The sequence below is a fragment of the Palaemon carinicauda genome, chromosome 1, assembly GCF_036898095.1.
Source record: "Palaemon carinicauda isolate YSFRI2023 chromosome 1, ASM3689809v2, whole genome shotgun sequence".
NCBI classification, from domain to species: domain Eukaryota; kingdom Metazoa; phylum Arthropoda; class Malacostraca; order Decapoda; family Palaemonidae; genus Palaemon; species Palaemon carinicauda.
The window spans coordinates 305,872,131-305,893,595 of NC_090725.1; the positions used below are offsets into that span (position 1 = coordinate 305,872,131).

At 47.7% G+C, this 21,465-nt stretch overlaps 1 protein-coding gene across 1 annotated transcript in view; it reads right to left on the reverse strand.

The window, feature by feature from the left end:
* Positions 1–19,861: 19,861 nt before the first annotated feature.
* The window catches only part of LOC137658563 (DNA replication licensing factor MCM4-like), a 35,727-nt gene continuing 34,123 nt past the window's right edge, over positions 19,862–21,465 (reverse strand). Inside the window, exons 12-13 of the mRNA XM_068393459.1 lie at positions 21,217–21,427; positions 19,862–20,397 (exon numbers count right to left, since the gene is read on the reverse strand). Coding sequence (XP_068249560.1) covers positions 20,299–20,397; positions 21,217–21,427 — 310 coding nt within the window. The 3' untranslated portion in view covers positions 19,862–20,298. The remainder of the gene's footprint in view (positions 20,398–21,216; positions 21,428–21,465) is intronic.

Sequence of the window (21,465 nt, forward strand, 5' to 3'; positions counted from 1 at the left end):
TGACAAGTCATGTTATGTCAGTATTCAATTTGTCTTAAGGGATTATTTACCCCCAGTTAATACAGTCAGCAACTAGACTCTCCCTCTCTCTCTCTCTCTCATAAGATATAACAGAATAGGTCCCCAATGCTTACAAAAGAAACAGGGGAAGGAAGAGAAGACGATGGGTTGACGAACTAAGGAAATTTGCGGGGATAAACTGACATAGAAAGACCATAAACAGACGCAAATGGATAAAAAAGTCCAAGGCCTTTGTTCTGCAGTGGACTAGTAACGGCTCATATATATATATATATATATATATATATATATATATATATATATATATATATATATATATATATATATTTTATATATATATATACATATATATATTTTATATACATATATATCTGTATATATACATATACATATATATACCTGTATATATACATATACATATTTATATATATACATATATATATATATATATATATATATATATATATATATATACTGTATATACAGTATATATATATATATATATATATATATATATGTATATATATATACTGTATATACAGTATATATATATATATATATATATATATATATATATACATATATATATATATATATATATATATATATATATATATATATATATATATATATATATGTATATATATACATATACATACATTATATATACATATATATATACATATACATATAAACATACATATATATATAAAACAAATAGTAGAACTTCGGCGAGTTATCAAATTGACGGAAAACTCAGTATACCCATGAAAGGAAAAAGTGTAAACAGTAAACAAAGCGTGTGTGTGTGTACGATAATTTTGGTTGAAAAACGACAATTTCAAGGCTCGTGTACGATAATCCAGTCGAAATAATCTGGCAACCCTGGCTGTGACCTATACCTGCATCGTGGACCCAAGTGAATTAAAGTCTTTCTCGATTTTCACGGAAAGTACTTAAAGTATCGATACTTTTAAAAAGTATGGAAAAAATATATAAAGAATATGAAGGGAAAACCGAAAAAAATTATAAGAAATTTAGTTGTATCATATGAGATATATGCTAAAAATTAAAGCTCACTATTATTACTATTATTATTATTATTATTATTATCATTATTATTATCATCATTTTTATTATTATTATTATTTTTATTATTATTATTACTTGCTAAGCTACAACCCGGGTTTAGAAAAGCATGATGCTACAAGCCCAAGGGCTCCAACAGGGAAAATAGCCTAGTGAGGAAAGGAAATAAGGAAGTAAATGAATTACATGTGCGTATCACTGCCAATAACTATCAGAGCCTCTATTTTTCAATTTAATCAGAGAATGCAAAGAGCCGTTGTAATATCAGTACCAGTCAAAGCATTAATACAGGTTTGAGACTTAAGGGTAGAAGAGACTCTTTAGCTACGGTAAGCAGCTCTTCTAGGAGAAGGACACTCCAAAATCAAACAATTGCTCTCTAGTCTTGGGTAGGGCCATAACCTCTGTACCATGGTCTTCCACAGTCTTGGATTAGAGTTCTTTTGCTTGAGGGTACACTCGGACACACTATTCTATGTTATTTCTCTTGTTTTATGGTTTATAGTATTAATCTTTTGACTTTACTGTGGGACTCTATAACATAGTTTGGGAACAGAGAGAGAGAGAGAGAGAGAGAGAGAGAGAGAGAGAGAGAGAGAGAGAGAGAGAGAGAGAGAGAGAGAGCAGTCTCCTGTATGATATACCAATGATAAATCAGAAATTGATTCAATACAGTATGTCAAAAGAGAGAGAAACGCAGTCATACACTGCAGTCATATATATATATATATATATATATATATATATATATATATAGAGAGAGAGAGAGAGAGAGAGAGAGAGAGAGAGAGAGAGAGAGAGAGAGACCCCAGACCCTCCACCCCCATGCCTTCACGCCTGCAGCTCCGCCTTCAGTGTCATTTCGAACTTTAGCCCCCCCAAACAGGAAAACACTCCTACGCCCCTGCCCAGACCTACAGTAAAACAAGTAGATGATGAATAGAGAAGCATTGATTTAAAAACTCTAGATAGATGACAGGCAAAATCTGAGGCTCTTTGCGTCAATAGGCGTAGGAGATGATGATGATGAATATTTCAATCTTTAAAGGAAGATGTCCAATAAAAGTTTTTTCCATATCTATTTAGATTAAAATGAAGCAAACTAGAGAATTTCACAGAAAAACAATCTTAATAACAGATCTATTATTTTGATACTTCTCTTTATCACATTACTTGAACTGTCAAAATTCATTTTTTTTCCTCTCTATACCAAATACCCTCCCCTTCTGGAATTGGCAGCCACATGTTCTCTGAGTGGACTCTGTGATCCAGGAACTCATTTCACCTCAGGGTTCTCCCAATATAAAGTTAACATGGACTTCTGGGTAGACACAAAACCACTTCAAGTGGGAAGGTGGGAGAGATACTGTATTATGTAACCTAAAGCCAAGTATCAAAATTATGACTTTCATCAAAACTCAGTATATTTTGATGAATCTTACCTCTAGACCACATTGTTGACTACCACATTACTTGTCGATGGATAAGCGGTACATACATACATACATATACCAAGGCACTTCCCCCAGCCGACATCAACAAATGAAACAAAACAAAAAAGGGGACCTCTACTCTCGACGTTCCTCCAGCCTAACAAGGGACTCAACCGAGTTCAGCTGGTACTGCTAGGGTGCCAGAGCCCACCCTCCCACATTATCCACCACAGATGAAGCTTCATAATGCTGAATCCCCTACTGCTGCTACCTCCGCGGTCATCTAAGGCATCGGAGGCAGCAGCAGGGCCTACCGGAACTGCGTCACAATCGCTCGCCATTCATTCCTATTTCTAGCACGCTCTCTTGCCTCTCTCACATCTATCCTCCTATCACCCAGAGCTTTCTTCACTCCATCCATCCACCCAAACATGGAGTTTTTATGATAAAACAAAGTTTTATGAATACTTACCTGGCAGTTATATATATATAGCTGAGTCTCCGACTGCGGCAGAATTTAATCGAAAATCGCGGCAACCACAAGAGGTGGTTGTATGGTTAGATGGTTAACAACCCTTACAGGATGGTACTTGGAATCATTCCCGTTTTCTGTTCCTCAGATTATCTTTGCCCGACCTGTCTCCTGAGGAGAGGTGGGTGGGCTTTAAAATATATATATAACTGCCAGGTAAGTATTCATAAAACTTTGTTTTATCATAAAAACTCCATTTTTATGAATAGAACTTACCTGGCAGTTATATATATATAGCTGATTCACACATTTGGAGGAGGGAAACAGACAGAAAAACATAGTTGAGGAAACAACAAAAGAGTTGTAGGAGAACAAACACCTTGATTCCTTACCTGCTAAGGTAGCTGACTTCAAAGGTAACTGCCTCTAGAGTCGCTTTCCCTTAGGAGTGTTCAGCCAGGAGTAGACCTGCTACGCTGCAAACAACTCAATCGAGTCTGTCAAAGGGGTAGGACCAACAACTTGACTAGACTTCAGAAAACTACCTTCCCATATAAAAAACCTGCAACCTTACTAAAGCTAACCATCTAACCTTGCAGAAATAGATATAAACTATCTATCTGGACTGAGGGAACCGTACCACAGGACGAGGACCTCAGACAACCATAAAAAACACAAACCCATATACAAGTACATAAACTAAGGTTGAGTGGGGGTAGTAACTCCTTTGCCTAATACAGAAGCCGCAGCTACGTATGGGCCCAAGGTATAACACTTGTCATAGTCCACTCTTACCTCTCTGAAGTAATGAGAAGCGAAGACAGAGTTGCTCTTCCAGAACGTTGCGTCCATGATCTGCTTAACTGACATATTTTTCCGGTATGCCAGCGAAGCAGCAATGGCCCTTACTTCGTGAGCCCGTACTTTTAACAGGGCGAAGTTTTCTTTCTCACAAAAGAGGTGGGCTTCCCTAATAGTTTCCCTCAGGAAAAAGGACAAAGCGTTCTTTGACAGGGGTTTTTGAGGATCCTTCACTGAACACCATAAGGAGTTGGAAGCACCCCTCACGCTCTTAGTGTGGGCCAAATAAGCCTTGAGAGCACTAACTGGGCAGAGGAGGCTTTCCTGTTCCTGACCTACTAGATTCGTGAGGTTAGGGACTTCAAAAGTCCTAGGCCAGGGTTTCGAAGGGTTCTCATTCTTGGCGAGAAAGTCGAACCTCAAGGAACAAACCGCTCCATTTAGGGTGAAGCCTACACGCTTCTCGATTGCCTGGACCTCGCTGATCCTCCTGGCAGTCGCTAGAGACAAAAGGAAGAGGGTTTTCTTAGTCACATCTCGCAGAGAAGCTTGCGAGATAGGCTCAAACTTCCTGGAGCACAAAAACTTAAGCACCACATCCAGGTTCCAAGAAGGGGGTCTTAAGTGCACCTGCTTCGTTGTCTCAAAAGACCTAATGAGGTCCTGCAAGTCCTTATTCTGAGATAACTCTAAGCCTCTATGCCTAAAGACGGTTGAGAGCATGCTCCTGTATCCTTTAATGGTAGATACAGCCAGCTTAGCATCCTGCCTGAGGTACAAAAGAAAGTCTGCAATCTGGCTTAGAGAGGTAGAGGACGAGGAAACCTTGCGCCTCCTGCACCAAGCTCTAAAGGTCTCCCACTTTGACTGGTAGACTCTTTGTGAAGAGATCCTCCTTGCCCTGGCAATAGCTTTCGCCGCTTGTGCCGAAAAGCCTCGAGATCTAATGAGCTTCTCGACAGTCTGAAGGCAGTCAGATTGAGAGCGAGGGGGTTTTGGTGAAATCTCTCGAAGTGGGGTTGTCTGAGAAGATCTGGACTTGCCGGGAGTCTTCTTGGAAAGTCCATCAGCAACCCTACCACTTCGGTGAACCATTCCCTCGCAGGCCAGAATGGAGCCACTAGGATCATTCGTCCCAAATCGAGGAGAGCGAACTTCCTGACAACTAGATTGATGATCTTGAACGGGGGAAAGGCATACATGTCCAGCCCCGTCCAATCCATCAAGAAGGCGTCCACTGTAACAGCTTCCTCGTCCGGGACTAGGGAGCAGTAGTTGGGGATCCTCTTGTTTAGACCGGAGGCGAAAAGGTCTATTACTGGTCTGCCCCACAACTTCCAGAGGCTCCGACAGACATGCGGGTTGAGAGTCCACTCTGTAGGAAGGACCTGTCCCCTCCTGCTGAGCATGTCTGCCCTGATGTTTCTCTGCCCTTGAACAAACCTTGTCAACAGCTGGGTCTCGTTCTCGTTCGCCCAGAGGAGAAGCTCTCTCACAGTTGAGAACAGAGAGAGGGAGTGAGTTCCCCCTTGCTTCCTTATGTACGCGAGAGCTGCGGTGTTGTCGGAATTGATCTCCACAGTCTTTCCCGACACCGAGGATTTGAAGGCCTTGAGCCCTAACAAAATGGCCATCAATTCCTTCCTGTTGATATGCCAACTGACCTGACTCCCTTCCCAAATACCTGAGACCTCTTTGTTCCCTAGTGTTGCTCCCCAGCCTGACTCGGACGCATCTGAGAATAACACTAGGTCGGGGTTCTTCTTGAACAAGGAGATCCCTTTTCCCAACAGAGCTGGGTCCAGCCACCACATTAAAAGATCCTTGATCTCTGTCGGAATGGGAAAAGAAAAAGTGTCCTCCTGGATCTTTCTGTTCTAAACCTTTGCGAGGAAGTGTTGCAGAGGCCTTAGGTGCAGTCTCCCCAAAGGGACAAACTGCTCCAGGGAGGATAGAGTTCCCAGCAGACTCATCCACTCCTTTGCTGAGCATTCCTGCTTCCTCAAAAAGTCTTTGACTTTGTCCAGGCACCTGGTCTGCCTCTCCTGGGAGGGAGAAGCCTGAAAAAGAACTGAATTCAGAACTATCCCCAAATAGAGAATAGTCTGATTCGGCTCGGTCTGAGACTTCCCCCAGTTGACAATGAGTCCCAGGTCCTGAGTGATCGTATAAGTTTTCATTAGGTCCTCCAGACATTTCTCTTTCGACTGTGACCGGATCAGCCAGTCGTCTAGATAGAAGGAGACCCTTATCCCCTCCTGGTGTAACCAGCCTGCCACATTCGCCATTAGTCTGGTGAAAACTTGGGGAGCTGTGCTGAGACCGAAGCAAAGTGCCCTGAATTGGAAGCACTTGCCCTGGAACACAAACCTCAGATATCTCCTCGAAGACGGATGAATGGGGACGTGAAAATAAGCGTCCTGCAGGTCGAGAGAAACCATCCAGTCTCCTGGACGAACTGCAGCCAGCACTGACTGAGTCGTCTCCATGGAGAACTTTGTTTTCTCCACGAAGGCGTTCAGAGAGCTGACATCTAGGACTGGTCTCCATCCACCCGAGTTCTTGGGAACCAGAAACAGGCGATTGTAAAAGCCTGGGGAGGCGAGGTCTTGAACTGGCTCTATTGCTCCCTTGACCAACATCTGGTCGACTAGCTCCAGAAGAGCCTCTCGTTTCCCTGCGTCGGTGTACTGAGCCACTAAGGCTAGGGGAGAGTCTGAGAGAGGTGGTTTCTTTAAAAAGGGGATCTTGTAACCTTCCTTGACGACTGAGAGGGACCAGGTGTCCGCCCCTCTCCTTTTCCAAGACTGCCAAAAACGAGACAGTCTTGCCCCTACTGGTGTCTGGAGGACTTCCATCTCATTTTTTGGACCGGGGCCTAAACGCACCCCTGCTGGTCCTTGGCCCTGACTCTTGTCTTCTCCCCCTAAAATCCGCTCTCGAGGAGATCCTGCCCCGAAAGGGCTGTTGAAACTACTTCTCCTCCTTCTTCAGAGGAGCAGGAGCAACAGGTAAGGTCTTTCTAGCCGACCGAGACAAAAGGTCCTGAGTAGCCTTCTGAGCCAGAGAAAGGGAGATATCTCTGATCAGAGCTTCAGGAAAAAGATAACGTGAAAAAGGGGCGTAAAGTAGCTCCGACTTCTGGGCAACAGTCACAGATCTAGAGGTGAAGGAGCACAAAAGGGCCCTCTTCTTTAAGACCCCTGCTGAGAAAAGGGAAGCCAATTCATTAGCTCCATCCCTTAGAGCTTTGTCCATCCAGGACATGATACTCGTCAGGTCCTTCGTGTCCTCCAGGAGTTCAGACTTCCTGGCCAGAGTCCCGAGAGACCAGTCCAGGAAGCTGAAAACCTCGAAAACCCTGAAAATTCCTTTGACGAGGTGATCAAGCTCCGACATGGACCACATCACCTTGGCAGAGTTTAAAGCATGCCTTCTTGCCGAGTCCACAAGAGCCGAGAAGTCACCTTGGGAGGAGGAAGGCACTCCTAACCCCAAAGGTTCCCCTGTCTCATATCACATACCGGCCATGGAAGCGAGCCGAGACGGTGGAAAAGAAAAGGTGGTCTTGACAGCTTGTCTCCGTTCCTTCATCCAATCATCCACTTTAGCGAGAGCTTTCCTGGCTGAAATTGAAAGTTTCATTTTGATGAAGGCCAAAGACTTAGTAGCTTTCTTCCTGGTAAATTGAGACTGAGGAGAACGAGGGGCCGAAGGTTGAAATTCCTCCCCATAAAGTTCCAAAAGAGAGCGAGAAAGAACCTTGTAATCGCTAGAAGAGTCGGCAGGTTTTTCTTCCTCTTCCGAAATATCTTCGAGGTCCTGCTCAAGGATAACATCCCGAAGAGTTGGGCTGCCAGCAGTCTGGCAGCGAGAGCTGTTTGAATCCTGGCGCCGAGCGCCGCTAACATCCAGTCGCCGAGAAGCGGTATCGTCACGATGACGAGAAGCGGTATCGTCATGATGACGAGAGGCAGTATCGTCACGATGACGAGAAACAAAAGCATCCTGAAGATGCAGGCTGCCTTCGCCTTGAAAATGCAGACTGCATTCATCCTGTTTCCTAAGAAACGAGGCAGTAACGTCCAGGCGTTTCGAAAGGGAAACGGAATCGTCACGGCGCCGAGAACGAGAGGCAGTATCGTCCTGGCTCCGGGAGGGGGGAAGGAAGTTCCTGGCAGCGTGCCGATGAAGAGGGTGTACGTTGTCGTACGGCCGACGAAGTGCGCAGAGGTTTCTTGGGAGAGATACTAAAATCTCTCTTGGAAGAAGATCTCTTAACAGGCAAAGAGACGTCCTTACGTCTGACGGACTGAGAAGGGTGGCTGAAGGCTTTAACTAACGATGAAAGTTGTTCCTGCATAACAACCATGAAAGCTTTAGCAACCTCCGCTGGTTCTCGCGGTGCCGAAGACGGCAGTTGTCGTACGGCTTGACTGGGAGCGCTGGCAGAAGAAGCAGGGAGTCTAACAGGATTAACTGGGCTAAGGACTCTCTGTTTCGCCCTTTTAACAGGAACATCGAAGTCGTCTTCCGAAGGATCAGGGTCTCTGCTACTCGAACCGGGAGAGGGAGAGCGAGACTGCACGTCCCGGTTCCACCCTCTCTTCATTGGTCTTGATTCGTAACGCCAATTACGACTGGGAGAACGATCAGGCGAAGACACAAACGTATCCGACACGCCTTTCCTACGGCGGTCAAGAGCAGCCTGGAAGATCGCAACAGGACTGTCTGAGGCGACGACTGACCGAGGATAAGCACCTCTTACCCCCTTTCGGCTTTCGACGTACCTTCTCCCTTAGTCCTGGGAGCTTGGTAAAGGTCTAGACCTAGGGGTATGACAGATTCGATCAGTCGCCACCTCCACTGCACTTTCACAAGCACTAATTTCACCTACACCCTTACCTTTAAAGGCCTCCAACTGTGCTTTAATGGCCTCCAATTCAGCAGCTAATTTAGCATACCCAGGGTCATCCGTAGGCACAGATCCTGTAGAAGGGGCAGGAGTTACTACATTCGGGGAAGGAATAACTTCCAAAGGGGTTACAAGCAAAGGGTCAATAGATAAATCTAAGCTAGGCTCACTAGCAGACTTTGACTTTGATTTAGCTCTTCTAACTCTATCAATCTCAAGTTTGCGCACATAGCGCTTCATAGCTAACCAATCATCATCACTTAAAACCTCGCATTCCTTGCACTTATTATCTAAAGCACATTCAAACCCCCTGCAACCCATACAGATAGTGTGAGGGTCAACCGAAACCTTCGGCAACCTCACCTTGCAAATATCATTCGCACAAACACGATAATGAATTTTCTCACTCATCATAATAAAGGAAAAAAGACAAAAAAACAAAAACAACACGATTACCAAATCCCAACACAGTGTACTTCACCAAAAACGAAGTCCAAAAAGGCGATGAAGGGAAAGCGATCCGAAAAACTCTGAAAGGCGGACCAACGATGTTGTCGATCCGGCCGGCAGAGATAATCTGAGGAACAAAAAATGGGAATGATTCAAAGTACCACCCTGTAAGGGTTGTTAACCATCTAACCACACAACCACCACAAGGCGGTTGCCGCGATTTTCGATTAAATTCTGCCGCAGTCGGAGACTCAGCTATATATATATAACTCCCAGGTAAGTTCTATTCATAAAACTTAGCCTTCCTCTTGTACTTCTCCCATCAACTCTTGCATTCCTCACCTTCTTTAGCAGACAGCCATTTTCCATTCTCTCAACATGGCCAAACCACCTCAACACATTCATATCCACTCTAACTGCTAACTCATTTCTTACACCCGTTCTCACTCTCACCACTTTGTTCCTAACCCTATCTACTCGAGATACACCAGCCATACTCCTTAGACACTTCATCTCAAACACACTCAATTTCTGTCTCTCCGTCACTTTCATTCCCCACAACTCCGATCCATACATCACAGTTGGTACAATCACTTTCTCATATAGAACTCTTTTTACATTCATGCCCAACCCTCTATTTTTTACTACTCCCTTAACTGCCCCCAACACTTTGCAACCTTCATGCACTCTGACGTACATCTGCTTCCACTCCACCATTTGCTGCAACAACATACCCCAAGTACTTAAACTGATCCACTTCAAGTAACTCTCCATTCAACATGACATTCAACCTTGCACCACCTTCCCTTCTCGTACATCTCATAACCTTACTCTTACCCACATTAACTCTCAACTTCCTTCTCTCACACACACTTCCAAATTCTGTCACTAATCGGCCAAGCTTCTCTTCTGTGTCTGCAACCAGTACAGTATCATCTGCAAACAACACCTGATTTACCTCCCATTCATGGTCATTCTCGTCTACCAGTTTTAATCCTCGTCCAAGCACTCGAGCATTCACCTCTCTCACCACTCCATCAACATGACAAATTCGGAGATAATTTGTATTTTTCCTAACCATACAAACCTTAGCTATTTACCCTGGGTTTACTTTCGGCGTAGCTGAAATGACGAGCCAATAGTTTTTAACGAGGGTTAACTACCCCCGCGCTAGTTAGCGGGGGTAGGGGAAGGGGTAGCTTGCTACCCCTCCCCCCACACACCGGTGATTTGCTTCACTTCACTTAGAGGTAGGACTTGACTTGGGGGACAAGGCTGGCGGGCAAATATGTGTAAATAGCTAAGGTTTGTATGGTTAGGAAAAATACAAATTATCTCCGAATTTGTCATTTGTTCCGTAACCGAAATACAAACCACGCTATTTACATTGGGTGACTTACCCCTTAGGAAGGGTGGAAAGTCCCCAGCCTTACTAACTTTGGCTTTACCCAGGGGCTCCGCCTCCCAGTGAGTAGCACTTGAGAAAAGGAGCCCCTGCACCTCACAAGTTCCTTGCTTCGCAAGGAACGTGTGGCCTACATAAGTTGTGTGTGGAGGAAAGAGCATGACTCGTCCTATGAAGTTGACCTTGAGACCTTTAGATAGGAATCTAGGATAGGACGTTCCCAATACCACCTCGTCAGGGTATGGGGGACGCGAAAGTATTAAACTTAATACTAGGAGCACAAGGAAGCATGGGTTACCTGCAGAGGTTGAGGTCAGCTATGTGGAGACCAGGATGCTGCTTCTCCAAGAGAGGGGAGGATGAAGAAAGAAGTAAGGGTCAGACATACTCTTTCATTCACGCAGACTAAAACCGGGTAACAACGCCCTCAACCTACTGCTACTTGTCCATAAAGGAGCCTGAGGTTAGACCAGCTGTTGTGCAGCCACCACAGGGCCGATGGAAAAGGTATCGAGGCTCCTGTGGGTCACGTCCTGCAGGTAGTAGGCAGCGAAGGTCGTCTGACGTTTCCAGACCCCAGCTTGAAGCACCTGCATCACAGAAGTTTCTCTTGAAGGCCAGGGACGTAGCAATGCCCCTGACGTCATGTGCCCTAGGGCGACGTGACGGAGGAGGGTCTGGATTCAAGGCGTGATGGATAACCCTTCGAATCCAAGCCGAGATGGTATTCTTGGTGATCCTCCTCTTCGTCCTGCATGTGCTAACAAACAATGCTCGCACTTGAGGACGAACTGCAGCTGTTCTCTTCAAGTAATACCTCAGATTCCTCACTGGACATAGTAGCAGCTGGTCTGGGTCGCTTGTTACAGAACTGAGACTCGCGATCCTGAAAGTCGAATCGTGGGTCCGGCACTCCACGATTCTGAGTCTTGGCAACAAACTCAGGGACGAACCTGCACGTTACCTCCCCCCATCCCCTTGAATGGGCGATGTCGTACGAGAGACCATGAAGTTCACTAACTCGCTTGGCCGAGGCCAAAGCGAGCAGGAAAGCCGTCTTCCAAGACAGGTGGCGATCAGAGGCCTGGCGTAATGGTTCGAAGGGAGGTCTCTTAAGAGCTAGCCCTGAGAACCCGAACCACGTTCCAAGGAGGAGGTCTCACTTCCGACTGAGGGCAGGTAAGCTCATAGCTACGTATGAATAAAGAGAGTTCCAGCGAGGAAGAAATGTCCACTCCTTTCAGCCTAAAAGCCAAGCTTAAGGCTGAGCGATAGCCTTTCACCGCTGAGACCGAAAGGCGCATTTCCTTCCGCAAATAAACGAGGAACTCTGCTATTGCTGGAAGTGGCATCGAGTGGAGAGATACCCCTCCCACGACACCAACCACAGAAGACTCTCCACTTCGCCTGGTAGACTCCCTCAGAGGACTTTCGCAGGTGCCGAGACATCCTCTCCGCAACCTGTTGCGAAAAGCCTTTCTCCGTAAGGAGACGCTGGACAGTCTCCAGGCATGAAGCCGAAGCGAGGCTACAGCCTTGTGGAAGATGTTGCAGTGTGGTTGTTTGAGTAGCTCGTGACGTGGGGGAAGTTCTCTCGGGAGCTCCGTCAGGAGCTGCAGAAGGTCCGGGAACCATTCTGCGTGATGCCATAGCAGAGCTATCAGAGTCATCGAACAGTTGACCGATAGTCTGGTCCTGTTGAGCACCCTTCTCATCAGACAGAACGGTGGGAAGGCGTACACGTCGATGTTATCCCACCGTTGTTGGAAAGCATCTTGCCAGAGTGCCTTGGGGTCCGGGACTGGGGAGCAGTACAGGGGCAGCTTGAAATTCGAAGCTGTCGCGAACAGATCCACGGTCGGGGAACCCCACAAAGTCAGGACTTTGTTGGCTATCTGAGGATCCAAAGACCACTCGGTACTCACTATCTGCGAAGCCCTGCTCAGACTGTCGGCGAGCACATTCCTCTTGCCAGGAATGAAGTGAGCTGATAGTGTTATCGAGTGGACTTCGGTCCACCTCAGAATCTCTACTGAAAGATGGGATAGCTGCTGCGAAAAAGTACCTCCCTGCTTGTTGATATAAGCCACCACCGTGGTGTTGTCGCTCATCACCACCACAGAGTGACCCGCCAGGGTCCGTTGGAACTGCTGAAGAGCCAGAAAGACAGCCTTCATCTCTAGCAGGTTGATGTGCAGGTACTTTTCTGATTCTGACCAAAGGCCTTAGGTCCTCTGGTTCAGAATGTGCGCCCCCCCCCCCCACCCTTCTTTTGACGCGTCCGAAAACAGTGTCAACTCCGGGGGGGAAGACGAGAAGATCTACTCCCTTTCGCAGGTTCTCGTCGACCAGCCACCACCGCAGGTCCGCCTGTTCCGAAGGTCCTATCGGGACCTGTAAGTCCGGGGAATCGGATCCTTGATTCCACCGGGACTTGAGCCGCCACTGCAGGGATCTCATCCTGAGACGGCCGTTTGGAACCAGACGAGCCAGGGAGGCCAGGTGACCTAAGAGACGCAACCACGATTGGGCGGGAAGCTCTTCTCGCCTGAGGAAGGGTTCTGCCGCCCTCCTCAGCCTTGCTATCCTGTCGTCTGATGGAAAGGCTTTGTGGAGATTGGTGTCTAACAACATGCCTAGATAAACCAGTCATTGGGACGGCTGCAGAGAGGACTTCTCGAGATTTACCACGATCCCCAGATCCTGGCAAAGTCCCAGAAGCCTGTCTCGGTGTCGAAGAAGGGTCGACTCCGAATCTGCTAGGATCAGCCAGTCGTCCAGATAACGAAGGAGACGGATGCCGTTCCTGTGCGCCCAAGATGAAATCAGGGTGAACACTCTAGTGAACACCTGAGGTGCTATGGAGAGACCAAAGCACAGCACCTTGAACTGGTAGGTCTTGTTGTCTAGGCTGAATCTCAAGTACTTCCTGGAAGACGGATGGATTGGGATCTGGAAGTACGCGTCCTTTAGATCCAGTGTGCACATGAAGTCTTGTGGTCTCACTGCAAGTCTGACCGTGTCCGCTGTCTCCATGCTGAACGGAGTTTGCTTGACAAACTTGTTCAGAGCCGAGAGGTCGATGACAGGTCTCCAGCCTCCAGACGCCTTCTTTACAAGAAAGAGTCGACTGAAGAAGCCTGGGGAGCCGTCGACGACCTCCAGGAGAGCATCCTTCTTGAGCATGGTCTCAACTTCTGCCCGAAGGGATAGCCCCTTTACCGATCCCATGGCATAGGAGCTCAACGACACTGAATTCGCTGTCAGGGGAGGTTGAGATGTCGTGAATGGGACGCGATAGCCTTGGCCGATCACAGAGACCGTCCAAGCATCGGCCCCTTGTTGCTGCCACCTGTGCACGCAACTTTGAAGGCATCTCCCCACAGGTGGACATGCGCGGGGACTGCCACTCTTAGCATTTGCGGCCGCGGCCGCTCCCTCTAGGAGTCTTGCCTCCCCTGAGACTTACCGCCCCTCTTGTCCTTGGCTGGAAAGGGCTGGGGCTTAGACACCACTTTCTTAGCTGCCGGTGCCTGCTTTGGTGTCTTGCGAGGCTGCTGCTGCGGTTGTTGCGGAGCTGGAGGCTTATAGGGCCGAGATGCAAGGGCCCTTTGGAGGAGGGAGTCCTGGCTCGACTTCCTCCACCTCTCAGCTGTGCGTTCCATGTCCTGCAGCTCAAACAGATTCCCCCCCAAGGAGGGAAGCGTACCTGAGCCTGCAGACATCCACGGCGGGGACCTTCGGGTGGATCTTCTCGGTCACCGCATCACGACGCTTCAACACCGAGTTGGCCCAAAGGTTGGTAACCTGATGTGCCAGGAACTCGATGGAGCGAGTGCCCGAGAGGAGGAAGGTCTCCAGGGCCTTCCTATTGGTCTCCTTAGACAGATCCTCGGAGCGCAATAGGATGCCCAGAGAACCTAGCCAGATATCCAGCCACGAAGTGGCCTGCATGGCGCACTTCGCGACCTTCTCATGGCTCAGGATCTCCGACACCGAGAACGTCACCTGCCGGGCGGAAAGCTTCTCAAGGGGAACTCCCCTAGCGAGCTCTTCTACCGAATGATGGAGGGGAAGAGCGAGGCTAGACTCCCCCATGATCTCAAAATACCTCCTCTGCTGGAGACGAGGAGGTGGGAGGAGTTTGTTCCCGGCAGAGGAACGACTGGAGGAAGCGAGAACCGCGAGTTGAGCATTGGCCCTGGCTCTGGCACTCTTCAGCCCCTGGGACCAGGGCAAAGCCGCGCTGGCCTTGGGGGGCTTCTGAGTTCCGTACACCTGATCCAGGACCGTGTCCTTGCCTTCACGGGGGGCGATCACGGGGTCCATGAACCCGTTGAGCTGTCTCATCAGGCTCAGGACTTGCCGGAAGGCGTGCTCAGACTCTTGCTGGGGTCCTCCCTGTGGACTGGCAGCTAAGTCTCCCGTCCCCGGAATCTCTTCCTGGGGAGATGCGTGGACGTTCTCCCGGGGTGCAGCTGGATCCTGACGAATTCGAGAAGAAGACTTCGGAATCATCTTGGGAGTCTTTAGGTTCCCTCCTGGGCAGGATACACGACCCCAACAAAGAGGTCTGGAAGGTGCCTTCCACGCGAGACGATTCCCCTCCACGAGGAGACGACTCCCCCCTTGGTGCCGAGGGGGAGACCGCTACCTCACTGGATTCTCCTGAGGACGGAAAAGCCTCGTCTTCAGGAGAAGGAGAAAGCGCCTGCGAAAAGGATGAAGCCTTCCTGACGGACCTCTTAGGAACCAGCCTCTCCCTAGGAGAAGTCACCACGAAGTCCACTCCTCTCCTTCTCTTCAGCGGGGGCGAGGCCGCCATTGGCTTGTGTCCTTGATGGGCGAGTGCCGGCTTCATAGCCTTCACTAACGCCCGCATCAGAAGACCAAACCAAGACTGCCGAGACACGGACACAAAGTCCGAAATTTCCGCTGGAGAGAAGGGGATCGTGCGATTCTTCGGAGTGGACACCACTGGACCTGCGTGTAAGGAAAAAGGGGAAGAAAGTTGTTCTGACCTCTCCGATGGGTCTTCCCTATCCTGAAAAAGAGACCTGCGCTTAGGCAGGGGCGATCCTGATTGCGGTCTGGCGACACGCGTCCCTGCTGCTGTCGCGAGCTGCGGAACCCGACGCGAACGGGGGTCGTGCTGACGCTCGTGCGTAGGCGACACTAAGGAGTCGCGCGCGAGAGGCTGTTGAAGCGCAGGCGAGCAATCGCGCGGAGACAATCGAGCACGGGAGCGGTCGCGCGGGCGTGTAGGCGAGTAAGTGCGTGGGCGTGTAGGCGAGTAAGCACGTGAGCGAGCGAGCGCGTTGGCGAACGAGATCGCTCCGACGACCGCTGTCGATGGTGTCCAGGGGACCTGTAACGCGTGGGAGATCGATGGCGCGTTGGTGAATGCTGGCGCGTAGGCGAGCGATGGCGCGTAGAACGAGCAGGCGAGCGACCGCGCATGGGCGAGCTGGAAGAAGGAGACCCATGTCTCTCCAGATCCTCTGGGCGCAGACGCATAGGAGAGCGCTTGCGCGCAGGCGAAAAATCACGCGGGCGGTCAGGAGATCGCCGATGTTCAGAGGATCGCTGACGCGCTGGGGACCGTTGACGCACAGGAGATCGCTGACAAGCAGGCGAACGTTGACGCGTCTGTGATCGCTGGCGAGCAGAAGGGCGACGCGTGGAATCCTGTGTGGGAGCTGCCGGCGCGTTGCGCAAAGGCAAACGTTCACGAACGGCCTCAGGAACAGGAGGAGCGTGGGCGCGAGGGTGTACAGTAGCCTTAGAAGTACGCGTAGGCGACCGCGAGTGTTGCTGCGCTAGAACAGGCTGACGAGCAGGATCGCGAGGGTGAGGAGAAGAGTCCTTGTCCAAGACCTGAACCGAAGTTCTAGGTCGCGCGGGCGAACATGGGCGCACAGGGCGCGTATCAGGAACTGGAAGCGCAGGTGCGCTCTGACGGGCAGGAGATCTAGAGCACTCAGGAGACCGATGGCGCGCTGGGCGCACAACAGGACCAGCAGGATGTTCGGAATCCTCAGGAGAGTGCTGACGAGCAGTGGGGCGAAGATCATGAGGAGAGCGCTGACGAACAGGAGAGCGCTGGCGATCAGGAGAACGCTGACGAGAAGGAGAGCGCCTGTGCGCTAACTCTGCAGAAGGGTGCGCAGGGGAACCCTGACGCGCAAGGGAAGCACCCACACCGTGGGAGGCAACCCTTTGCCCCGAAGGGACCGTTGCCCGTCGGATGACGAGGTCAGACTGCTGTCCATCTGCACCAGGGGCGAAAGGTCTGGAAGGCGTTGGAGAACGAGATCGATCCCCGGAGAGGTCTAAGGAGGCAGGAGCTGCAGGCTGCTTACGGCGAGGAGAATCCTCATCGGAGGAAGGAGCGGCGAAGGCGGCCACGAGGGGGGTCGTCAGGCTCATCCGTCCTCCGAAGGGGAGTCTCAGTCAAAGCGCTCCCCCGAGAGGTAGGCTTGGCAGCAGAAGAGCCCGTGGGACTCCCTTCCCCCTTCGAAGGATGTACAGAAGGGGGAGGAGAGCCTTCAGCAACGTCATCCTCATCAGGAACCGCAGAGGTTTGCCCCGACTCGTCGGAAGCCTCTGTCACCACGACGTCGACGATAGACAGAGGATCTACCTCTGCTATCACCGGCGACTGCTTAACAGCGGCCCCCAACTGGACAAGGTCAAACAGGGCTTCCTTGGAGGGCAGGCCCTTCAGCCCCAAGGAAGCCCAAAACTGAAAGAGATCATGAGACAAAGAATCATTATCAATAACCTCCCCCGGGGGAGGAGGGGGAGCCGCCCCGCTATGGGAGGCGACGCCCTCTCCCCCCAACCTAAGATCGGGAAACAGAACTAGGGCCTGCGCTCCCACTCAGCGGTCTCTCCTTAGGAGCCGGACGAGGGGGAGCTTCGGAGGAGGTTGGGGCGGCGGAAGAAGTGTCCCGAAAGCCTTCCTCCTTCAAGGCAACCCCAGAAGGAGAACGGTCTCTCTTGGACTTCTTCTTACGCCAGCAGCCAAACTTCTCCCACTGGGAGGCAGACCACTCCCCACACTCACTACAAGTATTTTCTCTGTCACACCGTCGGCCTCGACACTGCGGGCAAAGGGTGTGAGGATCCGTATCCACCGCAGACATGAAAGTACCGCAAGGGCGACCGGCAATACCAGGCCACTTGCGCATGATGGATATCCAAGGGTGAGGCCACCTTCAAACACACACCAGCTGAGGAAAAGCAAAAAAGATTAAGGCTGTCAAACGAGGACGATGGACAGACACGTCTGTTCATCGCCGGAGCCAAAAGTGAAGTGAAGCAAATCACCGGTGTGTGGGGGGAGAGGGGTAGCAAGCTACCCCTTCCCCTACCCCCGCTAACTAGCACGGGGTAGTTAACCCTCGTTAAAAACTATTGGCTCGTCATTTCAGCTACGCCGAAAGTAAACCCAATGTAAATAGCGTGGTTTGTATTTCGGTTACGGAACAAATACAAGTTAAACAACCACGGTGACATCAGACATCCCTGTCTCAGCCCCACTCTCACCGGAAACCAATCACTCACTTCATTTCCTATCCTAACACATGCTTTACTACCTTTGTAGAAACTTTTCACTGCTTGCAACAACTTTCCACCAACTCCATATAACCTCATCACATTCCACATTGCTTCCCTATCAACTCTATCATACGCTTTCTCCAGATCCATAAACGCAACATACACCTTACCTTTTGCTAAATATTTCTCACATATCTGCCTAACTGTAAAAATCTGATTCATACAACCCCTACCTCTTCTAAAACCACCCTGTATTTCTAAGATTGCATTCTCAGTTTTATCCTTGATCCTATTAATCATTACTCTACCATACACTTTTCCAACTACGCTTAACAAACTAATACCTCTTGAATTACAACACTCATGCACATCTCCCTTACCCTTATATAGTAGTACAATACATGCACAAACCCAATCTACTGGTACCATTGACAACACAAAACACATATTAAACAATCTCACCAACCATTCAAGTACAGTCACACCCCCTTCCTTCAACATCTCAGCTCTCACACCATCCATACCAGACGCTTTTCCTACTCTCGTTTCATCTCCTCACTTTATCTATTGTAATCTCTCTCTCATTCTCATCTCCCATCACTAGCACCTCAACACCTGCAACAGCAATAATCGGACAAATTAAATTCTTAAAATATCAAATTTTGGAGGCCACTGCACATGAACGCTGAACACGGGAGCAAAGAACATCTACTGCGTTGAAAATGACTAAAACCAAGAAAGATGCTAAAACATACTTGAGCAAACTTGGTAAAAAAGAAATCAAAAGGACTAAATATCCCAATCAACTCTGAAGAGTAATATTGTGTACCACATCTTTGCTCTCCGTCGCCATTAATATAGTGAGAACCGTGAGGTGGGACGAGTTCCTGGACCACCAGAAAAGACAACCGGCACTAAGAAGGAATAGGATATTGAGGGAAATAAATCTTTTCAAGTTGAAAAGCTCATACTTTCTAGATGAAAGTAAAGTGACCTAAAGTTAAGATTAATCAAAATAAATTATCTATTTTATAAGGGGTTGTGCATTGACAGAATTTCAGGGAAGCTTTCTTCACACAAATGTTATTCTTATATCAAAATGCTCATTCAATTTCATTACCTGTCTTACAATTTTTTTTTTCTCATAGTATGGTCCTTGATATGAATAAACTATTCCCTAAAGTTATAATAAAATGAACACGAATCACTCGGTGAACATACCCAGCCCCGACATGAGGCACATAGAACGTGATGATCAACATCCATGTGTGAAAGGAAAGCTGCACACAACTTCCCATTTACACCTTGGCAACAATGCTGCACATGCAGACTCCATACTAAACGAACAAGCAAGGGAATGAAAGGGCACACAGGTAAAATGAAGTTAACACGCACTAACGGAAAAAACTAAGGTCAAGGGAGTAAGCTGGAGAGCTGACCTCACACGACAAGGACCAGGAGAGGAATGGCAACCTATGACCTGGGAAGGTCCTGTCAGGGAGCTTCTTCGTGCATTATGGGTAAACAAGAGAGGTCGGAGTTAAAGCACTAAGAGAGGAGATTAGGACTGTTGGGAGGGAAAATTCCTGGTCGTGGGAGCTAGCTGAGCTCCAGGTATCCTAGAGTGGTTCGTGGTAAGATCGTAACGGAACAAATGAAATCTTTGGGTAACAAAAAGAAATGTAACAAAATTTAGTTATTTATTAAGAAGAATAAAAGAAGATTTTGTACAACATGGCTTATATTCACTATTTTCACTAAATTACCAGTAGTTCTATCAGATAAAAATTATATTTCCCTCTGATTTCCTAAAACTATATTACTATCATACTAAAGGCTACTGGATTTCCAGTGTCCATTCTTTCATACTGTAAAACAAATTCTTGAAAATCTATAACGTTATACACATAATTCTGCTTTATTTCAAATGAACTGCAACCTAATAATGGTAAATTAACTTTGTATGACCAATATCTGTAACTTAAAGAACTCTAAATTCTTGTGAGCAGTAATTCTAGTTATTAAAAATGTTACCAAAGAATGATTAAGCCAGGAAAACTTAAAAATAACAAAATAATGTGCACTTACTATATTTACTTTGTGATTCAAACAAAAAATAAAAAAAATACTGTAACAATATTAGACCTGCTTAATGAATAACACGGATAGTTGACTTCCCGGTCACAGATAAGAATTCGTCATCTTGCAAATCACGTAGCGCATCTTCAAACATTTCACGGGTTATCATCTGTGGGAAAAATATAGTTATTTAGTAGTAAAATAAATCTGCTAAAACCTTAAAAATTATCACAAAAAAAAACTAATACGCCCCATTTCATGCTTGATCTAGAACAATAAAATATCCCTTACACGAGCAGCTTTATCAAAAATACTTTTTAAATTTTGCTAATGTAAGGAAAAATTTAGATTTATTGTTGAAGCTTTCGCTGTCTGATGGCCGCTCATGAATGGCAGAGGCAAGGGACAGTGACATTGCCCTATTGAGCAGGACAATGCCCTAGAGACTGACCATATATACATATGATCAGTGCCCAAGCCCATCTACACCCAAGCTGGGACCAAGGAGAGCCGGCCAGGCAATGGCTGCTAATGAATCATTAGATAGACCTATAGGCTCCCCCAAAACCCCCATTCTTAGCTAACAAGGATGGTGAGGTTGCAGCAACCAAAGAAACTATTGAGTTTGAGCAGTACTCTAATCCCAATCTAGTGATCACCAGTCAGGGATGTTACCACATCAGCCACCAAAACCCTATCATCTTAAAAATGATTAAGAATAACAAATCTAAACTTATACTATACAGTACACCCTACTTCATGCTTGATTAGTACAATAAAATATCAGTTCCACAAACCGCTTTATCTGCAACTTAAAAACATCAGTAATGTATGGAAAAAAAGAATTTTTCTTTATTGTAGATTAATTTCCAGAACCCTTTTAAAAATTAAAATTTTTCAGATAATCTTCAACAGAGCTCAGGTCTTAAATAAAGAAGACCAACATTGGAAACTTATTTACTAAAAAAGTTAACAAATATGAACTTACTAAATCAGAAGATTCCTTAAGTTCCTGGAATACTTTCTGGAAGTTCAAGGTAGCAACTTTGCCCTTGGCTTGAACGAGCTTCTTCAAGGCCTGCGCAACTTCGACGCGACGTTTCCGAGCGGCAGAACTGAGACCGGTGGTGAGAATGCTGACGTCAATCTTTCCAGAGAGGGGATCGGTCGCAGACTGCTTCAAGGCCTCTCGATGAAGTCTAAGATGTGCAAATATGATTATCATAATGATGTTTAA